This window comes from Sphaerodactylus townsendi, linkage group LG01 (assembly GCF_021028975.2).
Source record: "Sphaerodactylus townsendi isolate TG3544 linkage group LG01, MPM_Stown_v2.3, whole genome shotgun sequence".
Classification (NCBI taxonomy): Eukaryota; Metazoa; Chordata; class Lepidosauria; order Squamata; family Sphaerodactylidae; genus Sphaerodactylus; species Sphaerodactylus townsendi.
The window spans coordinates 136,630,970-136,653,982 of record NC_059425.1 but is presented as its reverse complement, the minus strand read 5'-3'; the positions used below and the strand labels follow the sequence as shown (position 1 = coordinate 136,653,982).

Here is a 23,013-nt window from a genome sequence, read left to right as displayed (position 1 = left end):
AAAATACAGATCAAAAGTTGTGAAATTAATTCAATATTATGATGAGTAGCAGTGTGGGTTTCTTTAGTCATTTCACTTGGAGAAAACTGTGTTCCCTCGCTTTGTTATTGTGGCGAACAGGCCTCTGCAGTGCGCATTCACCTCTTCTCAGGCTCTCACTCTTCTCCTCTTTGAGAACATTCGAATGCAGACTGTCTTTGTGTTTTTTCTACAAATTGCTGTTTTTGTCATTGTTTTAAGTTACATTTAAAATCAGTTTTTCAATTCTCATGTGAGGGTACAATTTAGGAAAATGGGCTCCCAAGTAGTACTTGAGTGACAAAAGGTTGGGAACCACTGTTCTACGGCCACGGTCCCACGATATAAAATATACACATGGAGAACCATCTGTGTAGTGGGGAGTTTTCCATGAAGTTGTTTGCATTCTGAGATAGAGGTACTAGTGTTGATTTTTAAAAGCAGTTTCTCTCTTCAGGAGATGTTGATAAACCGTTAACGGACAACAATTTACCCGATAATCCTAAATTAAATACATTGTACTGTCTCAAGTGAAGGGGGGGTGCCATTATTTGCTGCCTCAGATATAGAAATGGGTAATTTCAGGGAACAATGGAATGCCTCGCTTTGCATTTATACTGCATTTTTCAATGCTGGCTTGAATCTAGATGTCAGTATACCTAGAATTTTTGGGGGGTTTTCATTGTAAAGAACCTGTTAAGCTGTTTTATTATGCTATGACTGCAATACAGATCCCATGTAAAAAATAGCTCCCCATTCTCGTGGTTGCCCAACCTTAAACGAGGATGATTAATACTTACAGTTGTAGACAGATATATGATTTCTGTTAAACTGAGATATATGTATATCTGTTTTAGAGCTGAGTTATGCTGTTCATGAGGACATTGTAGGTAAGTAAAATGCTTTTTTTCTCTTAGTCAAAATATGCTTATACATACTAACTGGAGTAAAAATAATTATTTTTGTTTCAGTAACATGAATATTCCTGTACTGTTTCAAAAACACTTTGAAGTGTAAATGATTTTAACTTTTTGTGGTACTTCCTGTTCTGCTATATACCAGTCACCATTTGAAAAATTTCTTTCTTCCCCTGCTCCCAAATTAAATTTGTTTCATTTGATCTGATGGCTTTAAGAATGCCTCCATTTATTTTGGAAAATCTGTGACCACTCTAAGCAGTTGATATATCCAAGCCTTAGTATTTATATGCTGATTTAGCAGATGTTACTATTACACAAAAATCTTAACATGTTGTATCTGGTCCCCTACATACGTATGCATGTTTATATGAGAGTTATTTTGTACAAGTGGAAGGAAGAATGTAGTCATGGTATGAACAATTTGTTGTTCAGATAGTCTGTAAACCATAGAATTTAATTTAAAACCAGTTAGTTGCCAGATCTTATTTTTCACATTATTCATTCTGACATATTAACTGAAGTTCTTTAACATTTTATACTGATGCCTTCCTGATTTGTAATCTGTTCAGCCTATTTTTATTATACTGTAAACAAAGAAGTGCCTCAGCTCATGCAATGAGTTGTGCTCAGTGGAAATTTTATGCTTCAATATCTTTTGAAAGTGAACTCCCACACCATAAAATCAAATTACTTTTGAAAGTTCCTTCATCTCAAAAGCTGTGTATCGTCCCACATTAATATCTCTTGTTCAAGAGCGACATATTGAAAGCCTCTTGAGCCCATAAAACTAGTTTCACAGTTTCTGTTTCCTTGTAATTTGTCATCCTTAGAATGTATATTTTAATCTTGGTTTTGTATTTATTTAAATTTTTTAGTGCCCCCTCCCCTTTTGAGTTCAGGGTGGTTTCCAGTAGACTATTTATAATGTCTTGTTCGACAGTCATCCAAATCAACTACTATTAAATTAAGAAAAGCTGAACTGGAGAAAATAAGGATAAAATTAGGCAGATTTTTCATATTTTAACTTTCTGAATACATTTTGTTGAGTTCAGAACTGCAGTAGGCAGTTTACTGGTGGCTACGCTGCACAATTTCATGAAATCTTCTGCAACCCCCTCCCCCCCCCACTACTGTATTAAACTCAGTTGAGCTTGTCTAGCTGTGCTGGTGGATTGCAGATGCTGGAATGATTGGGAGCAGGTGTAAGTTGCAAATATTGTGCTTATATGAAGTGTAGAACAACAGTACTTGTATTTATAGTACAGGTCTTGGGAAAAGTGAGGAAGGTGGAGTTGATCCTGAAGAAGAAAGTGTCTCTCCATTGGAAAAATCTTGGGAAGCCGCTGCAGAGTCATAACTCTTTTGTCAAATGCGCTGACAGAGGTAATTATCTTCGTTCTCCCCGCCTAAGGTGATTTTCAGAGGGTTGTTGTGTTGGTCAGCAATAGAACATCTAGTTTAGAGACTCAAAAGATGTTGGGGGTATAAACTTTCATCGGATGCAAGGAGTTTTCACTCTCAAAACCTTACATTCTGAAAGTCCTATTGCTCTCTCAGGTGCTACCAGACTCAAATCTTTCTCCCTAAGGCCAGTTTCCCCCTCCCTCCCGCAGTTCTGCTTTAGCAAACCAAATCGAATTGCTGTTCACTATGTGTAACTGCGTTTTAATGGAAGCAGTTGTGTGTTAACTATGTCTGATTTGAGGGCTTGGTGTTTCCATGGTTATCAGTGAAATGTGTACTGAATATTTCTGATGTTTTCTCCTCCCAGTTGTGTGCAAATTTTTATGCGAAAGGGTTTTCAAATCTTTTAGGATCTTATAATATCTTTGGAATTCAAAACTATGAAATGAACAGAATCCTTTCAGTAATAAAACAATCAAAGATTGGAGTCTGTGAACCGCATGTGAAATGGCACTTATATAAGCGGATGTTTCCTCACTATTATCCCTGAAAAGCTGATGCTAAGGGTTGTGGAGTTACAGGGTGCTGAAATGTGGAGATGGAATTGGGCCAAATTGTCCCCATCTCAGTCTCTTGCTAGCCCTGGTGAAGTGTGGTGATTTTTGCTCACTTCTGCCTCTTAACCATAGCCCCCTGTCCCAATACCACAGGACATTTTATCTGATACTCCCTTAACCACCTGCTCCTCCAGCTGTTCAAGGATCATTGGAGGCTGTTCAGGAAGGGGGAGGTGGGGAAAGATGAGCAGGTGTTTGTGGTTCATAGGATCCAATCTCTTGTTCTTACATTAATGTTCATTGTTACAGTAGCAATGTTGTTGCTCTATAAATGAAATGTCTTAAGGTCACTAGTGGTACAGAAATATGCTGGTAAAATAGCAGGTGATAAAATGGGAATGGATAGTTAACTCAAGCTTCAGATATAACTATGTTAATGTTTGAGTAGGATAGTTCGAATGAAATACTGTTTCTGTGTTTTTAAGGATTGTTCTTCAGAAAATGCAAATTGATATCAAAGTCTAGTGTCAGTCATGACACTAGACTCTTGTGTGTACTGTTACCATCAGGAACTCATCTCCAGGTTCCAGTTGGGTACCATGTTTACCTCAAAAAGACAATCACAGGTAATGTATTGAAAATCTGTACTGTTTTGGTTGATTCAGTTCATTTTGTAATACGAAAGTACTCAATCATGGAGTAATTTCTTCTTAAATAAAAACAGTTTATATTAATAAACTCCTGCTGTTCAGACAGAGCTGTGCCAATCTTTTGCAGTTCTTCTGGACTGGAGGGGGCTTCACTATCCAGTTTTGATAGCCCTGCGTTCTGATAGGTCGCTATTGCCATAGCCCCACTGATTTCTTAGATAGTTGATCGTTACTAGCTGTTAGTTACTAGGTTAGTAGTAACTGATTATTAAGTGTTTTACAACTCTTAACCTGTGTCAAGATGTCTGAGGAAAAGAGTTCCGAGTCTTCTTGGTCTTCTGAAGTGTAACAGACTGAAGTGTCTGAAGTGTAGCAGACTTCCCTCTGTGATACACCTCTGAAGATGCCAGCCACAGATGCAGGCGAAATGTCAGGAACAAGATCCACCAGACCATGGCTACACAGCCCGGAAAACCCACCAGAACCAGTTGAATCCATCCGTGAAAGCATTCGACAATACTATAGAACACTATTTGTGTTACCAGATGGCTTTTGGGTTGTACTGATGGGAACATTAAGAGGAGTTTATTGGAAATTTCCAAATAGCAACTATGATATTAGCGGCAAATGTTTTGATTGTATTTTATTATTGGTTAAAGATGATCTTGGCATTATATGTTACTGGCTGACAAAGCAAGATGAAATTGATTCTTGGGCAAAATGGTGCTTATAAGGGCTGAAATACAAAATGTCCCTTGTGCTGAACTCAAATGTTATTTCAAAGGGTTCTCTAATTTTTCATAAAAGACTTGTAGGAAAGGCTTAGGTTCCACACATAATGAAAGTTATCCATTGTACATACAGTAATGTTGGGCATTGTTAATATCCTAGTTCTTAACAGTGATTTTTGTTTCAGATTGGGTTCTAATGTTCTTTTAACGTTGGATTTTCTTCTCCTTCTTTTCCATAGGCACAGAGATAGTGAAACCATACACACCTGTGATCTCTTCCTTAGTATCAAAATTCAAAGACCCTTCTCACAACGATAAGACACATGTATTTTTTATGATCAAAATTTATCCCAGTGGATTATTTACACCAGTGCTTGACTGTATATGCATAGGTAAGTTTGGTTGGGGGGTTTGGTTTTGCCTACCAAGTTAGCCTAAAACTGAGTTTGATGCTGTTGATGGTGTTGTAATCAAAATTCCATGCATAACAACCTAACAGAGGCAGAGCAGTAATATACTAAATAAATACAAGCCCCAAAAATGAACTGCTACACATTGACACAACAATAAACTCATACCAACCAAATGCAGTGACAGCTTAAATCAGCGCAATGCATGCTTTAAAGTGAAGGAGTGCTAAACATCAAAACATCATAAAACATATTTAAGTGAATAGCAAGACACAAACAAAGAATCCATGTAATGGAGGGAATCTGTACAATCTCTATGTAGCTGACTAGACTTCCCAACAAGTATAAGATCAAAGAGTCCAGTATAACCAGATGGGGATTTTAGATAAGACACCCATTTTGCAGTGCGAAGCATCCTGTGGCACACTCCAGGATAGTGGGTATGCAAGTTTAGCCGATAGTTAGTTGGGGAGATTGACAACCTCTTACATATGAAGGCATTTATTCCTGAAGCTCATTCTTTCATATAATAATGGGTTTCAGTGCTGAAGAAGCTGCTTTGCACTTCGAAATGAGAGTTTTATCTAGAATTCCCGTCTGGATATACAGGACTCTTGCATTTGATCTTGCATTTCTTAGGAAGTCCAGTCAGTTACCTGGGTATTCACTGCAGGTATTCAATGCATTATATGGATTCTTTGTGTCTTGTTGGTCTCTTAAATATGTTTTGTGATGTTTTGATGTTCAGCATTCTTTCACTTTAAAGCATGCCTTGCGCTGATTTAAGCTGTTAGTACATTTGGTTGGTATGAGTTATTTTTCCAATGTGTAGTGATTAATGGTGTTGTGACGTATTTTGAACATTTGAAACATTTTCAGAATCAATATACACAACATGAAAAGCATTACAGTGTAGTTTTGGAACTCTTAGCAAACTATTTATAAAAATTATTTGTGTTTTTAACGTTTTCATAAAGATGATAATTGCATCTTGCAGTTCTTTAACTTGTAAACCGATATATTGAATTTAGTTTGGTGAATAGATGTTTGGAGCAGTGTAGTCTCTTTCCTCAAAATGTATTTCACTATTTGGTTTTTCTTTTATAGGGGAGTACATTTCTGTGAGTAATCCTGAAGGCACCTTCTTAAAGCCACAAGCTGAAGATGTAGACGACCTATTTTTACTAGCAGCAGGCACAGGATTCACACCAATGGTTAAATTGCTAAACTATGTTTTGACAAGTAGCAGTAATCTCAGGTATAAAGAACCTCAAGCCAGTTTTATGCCACAGTCCTAAAGTAGCTTATTAATTAAAATGACATGGTTGAGCTTTATCCCATTTCAAAGAATTGATGAGCCAATAGATGATTATGTACAACAGAACATATTGAATAAACATTATGCAAGCTTAGCATTGCAGACCGTAATATGATTGCAGGAAGGAACCAGTAATAAATCTTTAGAAATATAGGCACAGAAGGTTAAATTATAAATGTGTTAAATATCACTTAGTACATATTATAGAATGCTTCGACAATTACACACTATCTCAGTGCCCTTTAGGAACTGTGAAAGATTTGTGTTGGGGCATTATGTTTCACGCTCTTCTCTTATAGTTATGTAACCTACATCAGTTGCTATTTGCAGTGACAGCAAGTCAAGGTGGTTTGATAAGCATTTGCAATCAGAGGGTTGAATCCTGTGAACTGAGAGCATAAATCAACCATTCTGTCTTCCATCCGTGCAGCTACACTGGTTGGAGAATGTGATTGCTGTCGCACTTGCATTACACTCCACTGCATTCTCCCAGCACACATGGCTATTACGCAGCATTGGTTGGCAAGGACAGTTGCAAGGAGAGGAACATGAGAAAGATCCATGATTGTGGCCTGTGTGAGTTGTAGGATCCAACAAGGTTGAATTGTATAAGATCGTGGGTGTCTAGCTTTCATGTAGATGGGTATTTCAGCCAGAAAGGGTGGGGGGGGGGGGCAGTTTTCATTGTTTTCCACAGCATAATGCCAATAAAAGGGATTTGGATTTGGAACTTTGTTTTCTGCAACAGACACCTACTTTTCTCCCAGCACTGACCGTGCGGGTCCAGTACTCTGGAGGCTGTGTTTTTTTAGAGCATGGCAATTTGTGTCAGGGAGGGGGAGAGGTCTGTTTCTTTTGCAGAGTTCTGCTTTTAGTTTTTGGATACAGTCTTTTCCTTTGTTTTTAATACGGGTCAACCATGAAGTAAGTATCCTAATAGAGGTGGAAATGGTATTATTGGTGTGGTCTTTATTACCACAGAACTCAAGGCTTTCGTGTGTGCAGTGCCAGTGGCATTATATTTGGAAAATGGCTGTTCGTGAGGGTTCCCTGATCCCCAGTACAGAATTTCAGGGGACTCAGTGAACATTTCAGGGGATAGCAACTGGGAAAATGCAGAAAAGTTGTCTTGCAAGCTTGTATCAAAATGTAGAACCACAGTTTATGAATCCGGGCAAGAAATCAAGTCATGCTTAACATCAGTTTATCTAGGACTAGGAATAGTCACTGTGACAGTCTTATACTATTTCAGGGGAATTGGGTGTGTTATAATAAATCTTCCCCTCCCCTTCCTAGTCTAATGTATTTTGATGGTTGTGGGTATACTATTGTGAGGTAAGTTTTATAGTTGCTTAAGGAGACTAAGACTCTGGAGGCAAGATAATAAAAAGAACAATAGTTGTGAATTATTTTATTCTTAGAACTGGTTGAAATGCTTGTTTGACAGCTAGTGGCTGGACAGCCTCCTGTCCATCACAGCCACAAGCAACGCCAAACCACTGTAGAAAAAGAAGGGAATGAACATGAGACCCTGCGTTTTGCTCGTAGTCCCTTGATCATGATTGTACTCGAAGTTTCAGCCAGCAGTGTTAATGTCCTGCCATTAAATAAAATTGCTATGCATTTTTCAAAATTAAAGTGGGGTTAAAAGGTTCTGCTTGTTAGCCATTGTTGCAGTTGCCAATATTTCTATGAAATGTATCCTTTGAATGTCATTTGGAAGGAATGCTATATTTCCTACTGTGGTTCGCAAAATGTTTTGCTACTCTATTTGGACATGCCACAGAGTGGTTCTATTAGAAAAATAATGAAGCTAGAAAGAGCTATTTGTCACACCCAGAATAATTTCTAATGGAGCATTTTCCACCATATAGATACTTGACAAGTGAGGACGCATAAATGGTAGAACATTTCAGCTTGCCCAAAGATGACTGTGTACAGATGGGTATGCTTCTACCTCTGCAGCCATCCTTAGGGCTGGAGTGCTCTTTCGGGCAGTCCTGGTCCTTGCCAACCTCACACGGCAGCTGCAAAGAATAGATCTGCAGAGAGGTGGTGGTGAGGGAGAATTGTATTCCCATTAGCCTCCTTCCTTCCTTAGTTTCTCCCCACACTAGCCCTCACATTGAATGGAAAGAAGTGAACCAGCTGGATTTCCTTGCCACCCTACTAATGATTGAGAAGAGAACTTGGAGCTGAAAAATGGCAGAGCCAAGATTCTCCCTGTCAGTTTGCTGACTGTTGCAGGGAAATGAGGGCATGGAGCAGAGGACAAGTAGGGTGTACTTTCTTTTGCAAGTCTCTGCTTGTCCTAGCCAGCTGATTGTGTCTGGGTTTGGAATGGAATATACATCTGGTGTACATTTTATGCTTCTAGCCAGATTTCCAGTCACCTGGCCAGTGGGGGGGGGGCAGGCAAAGGAGCTTTTGTAGAAAGCATGCCCTGTGGCTGTCCGATCCCACCAGCAGCTCCCATTTCTTCCTCTTCCATCCCTGCCTCTTGCTTTTCTTCCTCCTCTCTGTCTCCAGCCATGCTGATTTTGCTGTTGCCTTCTTTGTTCTTGCTGGACTCCTTGTATTCCTCGCAGGTCACTACAGCTAAAGCATTGTTTATTTGGCTTGCAAGGCAATCCCCCAGATGGCAGTTACATCACAAGATGTCATTTATTTATTTTTTTAAACTTACAATGTTGTCTTTCAAAAATCCCACTCACTTTTTTATTTTTTTGGATTTTCCCCCTCATACCTGGATTTTCCCTTGAGTTCATTATCCCCCCCCCCCCCCCGGCTGCTGCCCCATCATCACATCTCCACTATGTGGAATTTTTTTATCCTCTCACCAGGTCTGTGTTAAGGATATGCTAAACACATTAAATCTTTTTTACAGAGCTATTTAATTTGTGATATTATTCCTACTAACTGTACAATGTCACTAGACCTTGAAGGATAAGGAGAGAGCAATTAAATCACACTGTTAGAAGTCTCTTTGTAATAAACCATAAAAACCCTGTACATGTACTGAAGTTATAATCTGATCCCATTAACCTTAAACAGTACACTCTTACGCCTATATTATTACAGTCTAGCATTTACATTTAATTATATTTAGTACTTGATTGAACATGTCTCTTGGGGCAAAAATCATTTCAAAATAATATGTAGATATTCTTCCAATAGCAAATAGTTTTCAGAGATAGTTCAATCTGTGTTGTAGAGGTAGGTTTGAACAACAGTGAACATTAGAATTCACTGAATGTAACTCTAAGGCTAAGGTGACTGAATGTTTCTGTTGTAAAGATTTCTTTCTTTGAGGAGTGTTGAGTCCAATAAAGACTTCAATCTAAAGAAATTCACAGATATCTATAGCAGAGTGATGTATTGCAGAGTGTACTTTAGATCAGAGTGTGTATATAGAAAATGCTATATGGTGGAAAATACTCCATTAGAAATTATTCTGGATGTGACAAATAGCTCTTTCTAGCTTTATTATTTTTCTAATAGAACTACTCAATGCCATGTCCAAATAGAATGGCAAAAACCTTTATATAGAACTTGCAGAGTGTACTTTATATCAACCACACTTTGATTGAACTCTTGTCTTACCTTGGTGCCAGAGTACAGACTACCTCCCTCCTTCCTGATTTTATTAGTTGGTTCTAAACTGCAGTCTGTACCTTGCTTGTTAACTGTAATCTGTACTAACTGTGGCTAGTTAATATGTCTGCAATGCCAGTTTGTCTGGCATTTCTGACTCCTGTATTTAGAGATTGTAGTACAGACCCTCAGACAAACGTGACCAATTCAGATGCAATGCTTTTCTCTTAGGACACACTCTACTTTGCTCCCTGATTCACCAAGCAGATGGAACTTCTTCACCCTCCCTAAAGTGAAATTTTAATTTTTTTTTAACTTGACTGTCAAGTTACCGATGATGTATGGCAACCCGATAGGGTTTTCCAGGCAAAAAGTGTTCAGATGTGGTTTGCCATTGTCTGCGCCTCTGTGTCACCCTCTTGGTATTCTTTGGAGGCCAGAATTGAGGCTGAGTGGATGTGACTGGCTTAAGGTCACCCATCAAGTTTCAGTGGCCAAGTGGGGATTCAAACCTGGATTTTCCAGATCCTAGACGAAAGATATCATAATCACATGTTTTAATGGAGTGGGATCAAGGACCATGGTTCATACTTACTTTTTCCCTCTCGCTGCAGCCATTTCCAACTTTGGGAAAGATGAAAGAAACTTGAAAGGGGCATAAGGATGGAGTGAGAAGTAGGAGTGGGGTGAAAAGGACTATAGCAAAATAGGTGAGAACTTAGGAGAACATGAATCTTCAGACATTGCATTTGTCAATGTGTTCTCCTTGTGTAGTACTGAATAGATTACAATTAAACATTTAAATGATGAAGCTGTAATATCTTTTTTTAAGGACGGCACAGCTGATGTTTTTCAACAAAACGGAAGATGATATACTTTGGAGAAGTCAGTTGGAACAGTTAGCCCTTGATGATGCAAGGTAATGTAGACACCTACAGAACATGATGGTGTTTGTTCCTGATTGGCAAAGAATGGGATATCACTGGAGGCAACCAGGTCAATACAGCACAGGTCTACCCACCTCTAAGTTTCAAGTGACTAGGCATAGGGTGGACAACAGCATTTGAGGGAGAGACGCGACTATGATTGGACTCCTTCCCAAGAAGAGTTTACTTTAGCAGGGGCAAATAGCTCAGGAATTGGGGCACACACCTCAGCAGCTTACTCCCATCAATGTGTACATTATCAAAAGGAAGTATTTTACTTCTACAAGAGTAAATCTGTTCAGGGAAGACCCCTAGCATACCTTTGTGTTTTTGATACAGTTTTAACCAACTAAAAGAGATACGGTGTTTCTTGTGTGTGAAATCTGTTGCAGACTTTCTGTGCCTAATTGCAAGGCATACTGATCTGTACCCGAGCCATTTTTATGATATTTGATCCTGTCCAGCTAGATCTCTGCACCAAATTTCAGGCTGTTGGCATAAATGCATGTTTGTAAGACGAGTAGAAGTTTTATCTCTGTTTAATAAATGCGCATTAACTAGAGCTACTGTCATAATTCCATAAGGCAATATGTTCATGTGTTGCTTCTGAAAACATAAGTCCTCTGTGATGATGCCATCTTAGAACAAACATAAACTGGTCTATACTGATGAGTATATTGTATACTGGTCTATACTGATGAGTATATTGTATACTGGTCTATACTGATGAGCCATATTGGTCTATACTGATGAGCCATATTGTATAGAACTGGGAATCTGTGCATGAATAAACTGTATAAAATGTTGAATAAATGTTATCTTATGCTTTTAGAGCACAACTCATCATCTCCGTTACCCAGTATTCACTCCTAAATTAGGTTCAACTTTGTCTGATAGCACAATTATGAGACTTGCATATCTGCCGGGCTGCCTGTTGTTCTATTTTCCCTTTCAGTGCATGTTTCCTGTTTGTGTGCTTAACTACAGTGTAGGAGGCTTTACCCTCTAATTTAATCTTTCATCTTACATTTTGTAATAGGGTGGTGCTTTCAGATGTTGAACTTGTTAGAATTATTCATTCTGTTGAGGTGAAGTGCTCAGCTCAGCTTGACAAGTGTCCTGGCCCAGTTTTATCAAAACAGGTTTCTGTTGTGAACTATAAAAAGGATTTAGTTTATTTGCCACATTATTTATTTACTAGAAGAAATATGACTTGCTGTGCAACTGTAATGGCAAAATTCAAGGACAGATTGATGTTTCCCATTGATTTTGACAGGAAATACAGGAATTGTACCTGTGCTGGTTCTTTGATCAACTCCTTGAGCCTGTTATTGTTCAGGGCTGCTTGTAGATTTTGCCACATTTTAAAAATGAGTAATAAGGAAAACTGTGAAGCCGTTGTACCTAAGTTCCAAGCATAATGATGATTCACACTCAGAGAATTAATTTCTTTCCAAAATCCTTCTGCCTAAAATCTCTGATATTCTGGGATGTAGAGAATCACTGATCTGAGCTCCATTGTATTGGAATAATTAGAAACATAGCTGCAGTTGCTGTAATGCTGCTGAGGAGATCTGATGACTAATTCACTCTGTTGAGTCTTTTGCATGGGAGAGGAGAGGGCCTGCTCCAGGTTTCCATCAAAGGAGGGTTGAGCTGTGTGGAAAACCCCAGTTTGCACAGTCATCTCCCCCTGCCTGAGAACAGAATAGAAATGGTTATAAGCCCAGAATGCAGTTGGAGGATTCACCATTGCTGAATATGAGCAGTTTGGACCTGGTCAGTGTTTGGGTGGATGAGAGATCTCTTGCGAACCTTGGGCCTGCTGCCTTTTGTTTTGTAGTGGAGAAAAGGCAAGGTATATATAAGCATATTAGGCCATGTGGTCCTTGAAGGCATAGGGGCGACAAGAATGTCAAAGGGGCCTGTGTTCACCTCCACATAAAGACTATTAGTTCTGTTGCCAGCACTGCTCTACAAATGTTAAATGAAATGAAGCTAGCTTGAGCCGAACCTTCAACTAGCCCTCACACAATCAGTAATGAGCCTCACCAGGCCTATAAAACATACTGAAATAGTACACAAATATTAGAGATTGGTATGTACTGCACAAAATTAGTATGAGCATTCTAGCTCAGGTTTGTTCAGTGGCTCTTGCGTGACTTGATATCTGTGAAAAGCTGACACTCGTGCATGCTAAATATCCCTTCTATATTTTTCTTTTTCCAGATTTGATGCTCAGTTTGTCCTCTCGGAGCCGAATGCAAAATGGACAGGGAAACAAGGGAAAATTTCTTTCTCTCTTGTCTCTCAGTTTGTGAAAAGAAGTAAAGATGATTCTAAGATTCTCGTTTGTATATGCGGTCCATTACCTTTCTTAGAACAAGGACTACAGTAAGTAAAAGGAGAAAATATTGATATATCAGCTACACATTCACATGTTTTACTGGGACATTTGAAAGAGTTGGCTCTTACAGCTCACCTTTGAGTCGTTCTAGGGGAAAGAATTTGCAAGGACATTCGTGTAATATTACATTTGAGTCGTTCATGAAGAGGGTTTTTTTGTGAAAGGAAAGTACTTAGTGAGCTGCAGGAGAAATAGGCTGTGAATGTTGTTCAGCTACAAATTGCAGGGTATCGTAAAAGGCAGGGATCCAGCCAGGATCTGTCGGTAGCCTATAATACACCAATTTATAGGATTAGAAGACTTGGGACAAAGGAGATATAGGCTTGACATTATTGCTCTGGGGCATTGCTTAGAATATGGTTTGTTGCTTCTAGTCAAACCTTTCTGGTGCTGCGTAACACTCTCAGTACAATTGGCCAAACTGTTGTGTTTATATGATTGGTGCTTGCAGTGTTAAGGGAGCCCTGTGGCACAGAGTGGTAAGCTGCTGTACTGCAGTCAAAGCTCTGCTCACAACCTGAGTTTGATTCTGATGGAAGTTGGTTTGAGGTAGCCGGCTCAAGGTTGACTAAGCCTTCCATCCTTCCGGGGTCGCTAAAATTAGTACGCAGCTTGCTGGGAGTGAAGTGTAGTTAACTAAGGAAATTAATGGCAAAACACCTCATAAACAAAATCTGCCTAGTAAATGTGATGATGTGATTTACCTCATGGGTCAGAAATGACCTGATGCTTGCAAAGGGGCTACCTTTACCGTTTTGCAGGGTCAGATCCTGAGTATGTAGAAACAGTTATTTGAAATAATCATCAGTAGTTAAAGTATGGTTGACCCAGAAAAAAATGCAGGCAGTACTATGAGTGTCTTCTGGATTTATGCTGGCATGGCTCCAAACATGTTGTCAACATCAGGTGCTTTGTCGTGTTTCCCACCTGCTGCTTCCCACAACAACTCTTGTGACCTTCGAAAAGTTGCTCCTAGCCTATGTGGTTAAACGCTGTGCTGCCAGGAGTGGCTGTAATGTGGGAGGGGAGCTAGGTGAAATCATTCTTACTTTGTTCTTGCGCCACTAGCAGGTCTTTTGCCAAAGAAAGACTACTGAAGGAAAAGGTAGAGGGGCACCATTTCCCCTGGTTCCTCCTTCTCTGTGCAGTGTCCCTTTTTGGGCTGCATGATGAGTACTATAATCTCCATCATACTAATTTTGAAGGCTTAAGAGTTACTGGGGGAAGGGGAATACAGGTAAATCCTGCACTTACATTCCCTTGAATCCAGTCCTCTGACTGTGGACCCTTTTTTGCTTCTTGGTAAAGCTTAAGAACTGAGAAGTCTGTAAGCCTGATTATTTTTTAATTTGGGGCTCATGTTATTTTTTGTTTGGTGAAAAAGCATTATAACACAGCTAAATCATTTCAATTTTTACAAAAAATGCTTTGCATTAACAAAAATCACACTAGTTTATTCTGCTTTGCCTATGTGCTTCCTAATTTATCACTGATTATTTTGAATTTCAGGATTTTGCAAGACCTTGGGACTTCCTGTGAAGAGATACACTGTTTTAGAGCCTAAAAAACCAAGTTGAAGACCTCTGTTTGCATATTTTACCGTCTTCATATTTATCTTGTTTGTTTTAATTCTTGGGGAGGACATGTTGTGCATGAACATATTGCTCTTTTCAGTGTTATTACTTGAATATTTTGGGGAAATAACTTCATATTCTGCTGCTTTAAAATTCTATTTTTGCTACTGTGTAAAAACTTGACAAATATATTAGGGGTAAGTAAGTGTAATTTCATTGTGTCCAGAGCAATCGCAACTCTGCCCTTGTCAAATACAAGATTTGTAGCATCTCTTTGCACTGATTACTTTTGGCTATATAGGTGCCAGAAACTTCCTGTGTTAGAACCTCATTATTGTACATTGTCTTGTTAGCAATAGAGTATGAATATACCTTTGCACTGTTAACTCAGGAAAAGTGTTATGTTACAGTACAATCTTACTGATATCAAAAATATGTAGTATTTTAGATTAGTGTTTTGTCCCTGTGTAGATGATACTCAGAATATCCATTTTGTATGCTAAATGACTTTTTATATAAGAAAAATAAAAGCAGAAGAACATTGCACTAGATATTTTTGTTATTCCTTTTTTGAAAGAATATTTTGTTTCTTTTTCTTGGTGCCATTTGCTGTCCTTCACTGTAACTGGGAGACCCAGGTTCAAATCTTGGTCTGCTATGGAAGCTTGCTGAGTTTCCTTTAGCTGGTCACCATATCTCAGGCTATCCTGGCTCATAGTAGTAAAGAGGATAAAATGGAGATGAAAACTGATTTGGGGCCTCATTTTGGAGAAACGGTTTGTCTGTATATAAAATATTGGGCAGAATCCAAAGTCTCCGTTCTGCTAATGATGGAGCCTTCCAGCGATTCCTTGTGTTAGCAGGAACAGCGTGCTTGTTGGTAAACAGTTGCTTCAGTCAGAAGAAGCCTCCACCATTAGCAGAATGGAAACTGGATCCAATCCATGCAATGCCATTTTATACAGAATTACTCCAATAAAACTCGGTGGATTTAGACTGGAATAACACTGCATACAATTACTGGCAAGAATACCCTGATATTCTGTGTTTCTAAATGGTGGGCCAATCCTGCAGAGGTGGCTCTTATTGGAAATTGATGTTTCCTAAGATGATGAAATTCAGAATTACAGTTTACCTTGGAGTTCTTGATCTGGCAATCCTCTCTCTAATTAACAGTGCTTGGCTGGATTTGCGCTTCATCCGTTTCAACCGCTTCCTATGTAAGTGTGCCATTTCGTGATCCATTTTTTCCTGCCCTTTTCTGAGAGGAATAATGTTTGTATGACTGAATGTCACTTCTAAGATGAGATCTAAGAAATGCAAGTAAATTGCTTTGAGCGATGGGGAGCAGTTGGTGTTACTGAAAAAGTTATGAGGAAACTATTCTGTTCTGTTTGTTCAGCCTTGTTCTGGGGGAGGTAATTGTACTGTTATATTTCAATACTGAGCCCAAGTTGGGATAGGAGTGCTGCTGTCAGAGTCCAGGAGACTATTAGCATTACTTTTTGTATGAATAGTTTAAAATATTTCTAATTTAACCCAGCTATTCATATTAGCGCCATCTGTCTTGAATGTGAAATGCCAGAATTGATAGCTACAACCCATTTGTGCTAGTAGTTAAAAGTATGGGTCAGGCAAACCTGTTAAAGCAGTAGTTACCAGTATATTACCCTCTTAAGAAATGCTGAGAATCTGAAAGGGGAATGGAAGTTTCCAAAGAGTGATGGGATCCTGAGGTACGTAATCTTTGGTTCCTCTCACCTGCAAAGACATATGGATTCCCCCTGGAAGAGGACTTTTGCTGATCCATACTGGTTTTGTAGAGTGACGGTACTGTTCCATCATAATGTGATTTATGGAGAAGGAAACTCAAAATTAGTGTTTTGTTCTACTGCAAACCTTGGGTGTGGTTTTAGGGCATGTTACCCAAAATGCTGGGTTTTTCCCCGTTTAGACTTCGGGGAGGGCAGACCTTGCTTAATGAGAGGCTGAATAACTTTATAAGACCTTTTCCACTTATGTATATGCTAGATTTTTCTCCTTAGAAAACCACAGAAGTCAGGAGTAAGTTTAACAAATTTTATTAAAAATATAAAATAATAAAAATGTAAGCACACGAATGGTCAAAGCACACAGAGAAATCACATAGTCCTAGGATGTAGATAGTGTTGAGTGGATAGGTCTGGAAAAGATGTTGTGGGGGAAGGCTATAATTACTTTATCCTGAAGAAGGGATCCAGAAAGCAGAGTTCAATGCCTGCACTGAGCACCAAAGAGACAGGGTGAAAGCAGATGACACGTAGCGCAACTGAACCAGAGGATAGTGCACTAAATGTTGGGCACTGGCCGCAGGGTGGGCAGCTAATTTATAAGAAAAATTAGGCCCTCTAGCCATGCTAAAAGAGTTTAATCTTTCTGGAAAGAGGAAGCTCTTTGTTTTCCAGAGGAGAGACAAGAGAAGGACACTTAAGTGTTGGACACCTAAGCAGAGGATAGTTAAACTTAATGGTTTGGCACTTGGCTTAATGTTCTAAGCCAAGGGGTGCCCAGAGATGGTTAGCTTTTTAGAGGGAAACTAACTTAATCACAAATTTGGGACAAAGTCAAGGTCTTGGGAGGGGTTTGACAGAAACTATAAGATGAGAATAGTATTTGGGAAGATGTCTGGCAGGAACTCTTGATGAAAGCCTTGCTAGCATATCCTTTTTCTCACAGGGCTTGTGAGTCAGAACTGGAGTTGGAAACTGATTTGTAGGCTGAAAGCCACTGTTTTTTCCTTATCTCTCTGGGAAGGGGCGAGGCAAGTTACCAGTCTGATGTTGGTGAGGGCAAGTCAAGGCAGGTTTTTCTGTCCTTATGAGTGACACTGAGTTAACACAGAGGATGGCATTCACCGGCAATGCATTTCTAGGCCACCCTGCAAGGTTGGCAGGATAGGTAGGAGCATGACTTGGAAAGCAGAGGCCCCCCCCCTCCACCCACCATGGGTCTGACTGGTAAAACTGTGGATCCAGTATGTCATCTTGTATTCTCCTAATGAGCTGTATTTGTGTCTGGGATTACTGCTCAGACTGCATGCACAGGATTGTGTGCAAAGGCATCTTTATGCTCTTGTGGTGGAACAAATAGTTGGTATGTGATTGGGGGGTATGGGAGGAAGGAATGATGTCAAAAACTGATACCTGTTGCCTTTGTTTTACAGATGTGATTATTGGATAAAATTGTGCACAGTGAAGAATAGGAATTTATCAGCTGTCTGTGGTGGGGGTGTGTACATAAATAATTGTTGAACAGGGGGCAATGGAGTAAACACTTCAGAAATCCTACACCATTCCACCAAATTTCCTTTTATTAGGATTTTAAAACTGCTTGAGGAGCCTGAGTTTTTTTTTCTCCAGTGTTGGCCAGTGCCATGGTGGCAGTGGGCACACATTGAGGACCCCTGAGCTGGTAGCTGGCAAGAAGTTCAGATAGAATTAAGTGTAATAGGTGATGAAAAAAATTACTGGTTTATTCATTTTAAAACAAACTGCTGTGTAGTGTGTTCCCAGGGTTATTTTCTGTTTCTGCAGTTCAAGGTATACATGACCAGCAGACCATATACATACATCTGCGGGTTCATTCTTAAATAAGGGAAGGTCTGTATTTTAAAAACAAAAACCGTACATTACAGGAGTAAGCCATGGCCATCCCACCACTTTACTGTACTGTTCTCTGTGCACTACTTTATTAAATCATTTATTACTTAGATCATCAGTTTCTTCACTCTTCATGGGTACAGAATCTCATGTGCGGTGCCTGTGACCTAACTTCTCTCTTCCCTACCATGTTACTGTTGAAAATGTCATTAGCCTTCATCAAATAGAAATAAAAATGTGGGCCATGTTTACTATTTGGGTGGTAAAAGACAATTGTTTGAATTATCTACCTTTATGTTTTGTTCACCCTTTACTTGCTCATGAATTCTGGGAGATATAATTCTCAGTTTATTAAATCACCACCTAATATTTCCTTCTATCAGGGCTGTGTAGCAACAGTGTAAATTATGATGATTATTTATCGTAATAAAATGCTTTTACTAATCATGGTAGCAGTGTAAAAATATATTTAAGCCCCAGTTGCCTAAATTCTGGAAACTCTGCTGTGGCTTGGGAGATTTAATTGAGTATTGTCTGCACACCTTTGTATGTTATAGTCCACAAGGATGTGCTGGTCTTGCCTTCCAACTTCTGAATTATGTGATTTACAAATTGTACATGCCCTTTCTCCAGCCCTCTCCAAAGTAGCATCCCTTAGTATAATGGTTGTTCTAGCCTTTGGGCATTCTTAGCTTCTTTGCATTTAGGGCTGAATTATTTCAGGACAAACATCTTGCAATGCGGTCCCCTGTTAGCTGGTTGTCATAGTAACATAAGCATCCTTAAGCCTAAGGAAAGCAAACAGCTGGAAGAGGCTCATTCTGCTCTGTTCATGGCTGGCAGGCTAATTTGGCCGTGACTGCTTAGTCAATGGCAGGGGGAAAAAGATTGGACACAGACAATGTTCTCCAATCCTTTTTTTTTTTTTTTGGTAAGGCACAGGTAGCTTTCAAAAGTTAATCTTTTTGCATCTTGAGTAATTGAGATGGCGTTTGAGAGTGGTTTTCTGCCTCCGCAAGAGGGAATTGAGGGTTTTTAAAATTACATTCTATGGAATCACCAGACTGGAAAATTTAGTGGAAAGATCATGATTTATTGGCCGTGTCAGAAAATTTCTATAGCAAAACCTTTCTAAATGATTACAATTGTGAACACAGTGATCTTCTTTTACTGAAACAAATGCAAAGCATTTTTTAAATGTTGCGTTCCTTTTCTTATGATAATTTGTTGATAAAATAAACATTATTTTTTAAAATCCAAACTTTTTTCTTTTTTCTTGTGGTTCAAGGCAGCTTATAGTAATAAAAAAATTCTTCTCTTCTTACCTCTTATCATGTTGGATAAGGTAATTTAAATATATGTATATGAAAAGTTAATTGGTACAGGAGATTGAAATGTACCTTAATTGGTTGTATTTAATTATATTGGTATTGCTGGGCAGTGTCTTTTCAAGCTGCAAATTGCAATCTCATAACTGTGTTGCCCAAGCTGTTGAAAATGAACACCTTTGAGATAGAACACCTTTGAGACACTCCATGGTTTGCCACAGAGAAAAAGAAGAGTTGGATTTATATCCTCCTTTCTCTCCTGTAGGAGACTCAAAGGGGCTTACAAACTCCTTTTCCTTTCCCCCTCACACAACAAACACCCTGAATAAATTAAATTAAAATAAAAAATTAGGGTTAGGGTTCAGGTAATTGCACGGGCTCAGACTTTCTTCACTGTTTCGTTGAGTTCCAGGGTGTAGTCTGAGAACTGGGCTATTGTCGGTTTCAGGTTTAGGATGTTGGTTATAATTTTGGAAACAATTTATGACTGAATAAATTAAAATAAAATAAGAAATTAAGGTTAGGGTTCAGGCAAGGGCAAGGGTTATAGCAAATAAGATCATAGTCTTATTCTCAGACTGCACCCTAGAACTCAACGTAACAGTAAGGATATGCCGAGCCCCTGCCTTTGTGCTAACTCTAACCCTAATTTATTATTTTTATTTAATTTATTCAGTCAAAAATTTCTCCCAAGATTGTAACAAAAAATAAATTAAATAAAAGTAATAAGTTAGGGTTAGGGTTAAGGCAAGAGCTGTGGCTCAGGCTTGCCTTAGTGTATTGTTGAGTTTTAGGGTGAAGTCTGAGAATAGGGCTATGGTCAGTTTTAGGTTTCAGGTTTGGTTATAATTTTGGGAACAATTTATGACTGAATAAATTAAAATAAAAGATTAGGGTTAGGGTTCAGGCAAGGGCAAGGGTTATGGCAAAACCCCGAATCTTGAAACCGATCATAGTCTTATTCTCGGTCTGCACCTTAAAACCCAGCGTAACAGTAAGGACATCCCGAGCACCTGCCTTTGCGATAACACTAACCCTAATTTACTATTTTTATTTAATTTATTCAGTCAAAAATTGTTCCCAAAATTGTAACAAAAACCCGTAACGTAAAACTGACCATATCCCTATTCTCCAACTTCGGCCTTTTGCTCAAAGTAACCGTAAGGCAAGCCCGAGCCCCTTCCCTTGCATTAATCCTAACCCTAATTTATTATTTTTATTTAATTTATTCAATCAAAAATTGTTCCCAAAATTGAAACAAAAATAAATTAAATTAAAGTAATAAATTAGGGTTAGTGTTAAAGCAAGAGCTGCGGCTCAGACTTGCCTTAGTGTATTGTTGAGTTTTAGGGTGAAGTCTGAGAATAGGGCTATGGTCAATTTTAGGTTTTGGTTAGGGAAGGCTGTGTCTTGCCTTAGTGTTACGTTGATTTCTAGGATGCAGTCCGAGAATAGGGTTATGATCTGCTTTAGGTTTCGGGTTTCTATTACAATTTTGGATGCAATTTGGTATCATTAGTACTCTGAAATTTTGGTGCTGCTATCTTAATAATTGCACCCCTGACAGCAGGCACCCCCCCCCCAAATTTCCCCAGATTCTCTTTTTAAATCCACCCTCTTCCTGCCTATGCTTGTTTTCTTTCTCTCTTTTATTCTCTCAATGCCTAATAAACATTATTATTATTATTATTATTATTATTATTATTATTATTATTATTAAATGGATTTAAAGGGAGAATCTGAGGTCCCTGTCCCCAGTTTAAACATTGAAAGTGATGCTGTTTCAGGGTGGGGGTGAATCCACCCCAAAATAGCATCACTTTCAATGTTTAAACTGGGGACCCTAAAATCCAGCTGCAAAGTGCATTGAAAGTGGCTTGAAAATGCATTATTCTGCATGTGAGAAAGTGCCCTTGGCCTCACTTCCAAAACTCCTTTAGAAGGTGATTTTGCATCAATTCAGTAAGCATCATTGTAGACCTGCTGCTCTAGAAAGTCTACAGTTAACTTTAACATATGCTGATTTTAAGAGGGATATGAAGGGTGATGGACACGCTTGGAAAGACAGCACCCCTTACCTTGTGGTGATGGTGGTGTATTTGCCTGGGGTTGTTTTTCGTGGAAGTATTTATACCCCATACTTTGGCCTTTAAGGTTAACCAGCATTCAGGAATGTCATCAAGAAAAGAATGGAGTGTGTTAAGACATTAGTATTGAAATCAAAATTTTGTCTGATACTGAGTGATAGTATTGGAGCGTGTTTATCTGCTTCTGATTAAGTACCATATATACTCGCGTATAAGTCGACCCGCATATAAGTTGAGGCACCTAATTTTACCACAAAAAATGGGAAAACTTATTGACTCGCGTATAAGTCGAGGGTGGGAAATGCAGCAGCTGCTGGTAAATTTCAAAAATAAAAATAGATGCCAATAAAATTACCTCAATTGAGGCAACAAGAGGTTAAATGTTTTTGAATATTTATTTCAAAGAAAAACAGTAAACTGGCTCTGTAAGTGGAAAAGAGGGTCAACAAGAACAATATGGTATCAACAATAACTTTAAAAGTACAAAAACCTTAGCTCAACCAGCAACCAAGCTAAAACACAAGAGTTAAAATCCTCCCAAACTGGATTCCTCATCATCATCTGTATGTCCAAATGTAACCCAACTTAGATTTTAAGAGGGATATTATCAGAAATGGAAAATCTACTATTAACTTCCATTGTAAACAATGGAGGATGGGGCATCCCCTTTGGGGGTCAATAACTTTGGATCCCCTGACCCAAACTTCACCAAACCTGGCTGGTATCATAAAGAGACTCTCCTGATGAGACTGTCCAGGTTTGGTGAAGTTTGGTTCAGAGGGTCCAAAGTTATGGACCCTCAAAGGGTAGCCCCATCTACTAATAGCTCCCATTGAAAACAATGGGGAATGGGGGCACCTCCTTTGGGGGTCCATAACTTTGGACCCCCTGAACCAAACTTTACCAAGCTTGGCTGGTATCATCAGGAGTGTCTTCTGACGGTACCCTGAAATTTTGGTGGCACTAGCATAAAAACTGCAAAGTAAAAACACACAAAAAATTTTAATGACCCGCATATAAGTCGAGGGGAGCTTTTTCAGCATTAAAAATGTGCTGAAAAATTCGACTTATACATGAGTATATATGGTACATTTAATATTTACACATTGATTTGTACTGTTAAAATATTGTACCGCCATGAGTCCTCCAGAACAGCTTGCAATACAAAGACATCCCACAAATTGCATGCAGAACGATGACCCTTGTCCCTTGAACCAGTAGATCCAACAGTCTTCTTGTTTTCAGTCCAACACACCCTGACCATCTTGGTGCTACTGCCTTGTGGCTGGTTTTCAGAGACAGAGGGGCGCTGCAGCCTCCTCCTTGGTGTTTTTTTTTTAAGCTGAGAAAGGATCCCTCTCTTGGCTTAAAAAAAAACCCTCTGAGGCTGGAGCATCCTTCTGCCAGCTTCCCCTCATCCCCAGTATGACTCCTTGCCCATGAATCGCAGG

At 39.0% G+C, this 23,013-nt stretch overlaps 1 protein-coding gene across 2 annotated transcripts in view; it reads left to right on the top strand.

The window, feature by feature from the left end:
• Window positions 1-15,050, top strand: part of LOC125431896 (cytochrome b5 reductase 4) — a 31,118-nt gene extending 16,068 nt beyond the window's left edge. The window contains exons 9-16 of one of the 2 annotated variants that reach the window (XR_007244360.1): window positions 876-908; window positions 2,199-2,321; window positions 3,385-3,525; window positions 4,520-4,672; window positions 5,798-5,948; window positions 10,217-10,312; window positions 10,435-10,521; window positions 12,758-12,806. Coding sequence is in view for 1 of the 2 variants with exons in the window: in XM_048495092.1 (XP_048351049.1) it covers window positions 876-908; window positions 2,199-2,321; window positions 3,385-3,525; window positions 4,520-4,672; window positions 5,798-5,948; window positions 10,435-10,521; window positions 12,758-12,922; window positions 14,445-14,499 (908 nt within the window). In the remaining variant the exon portion in view is untranslated. Of the gene's footprint in view, window positions 1-875; window positions 909-2,198; window positions 2,322-3,384; window positions 3,526-4,519; window positions 4,673-5,797; window positions 5,949-10,216; window positions 10,313-10,434; window positions 10,522-12,757; window positions 12,923-14,444 lie in introns of those variants that run through there. The other variant, XM_048495092.1, reaches the window with a different exon arrangement.
• The last annotated feature ends 7,963 nt before the right edge of the window (window positions 15,051-23,013 follow it).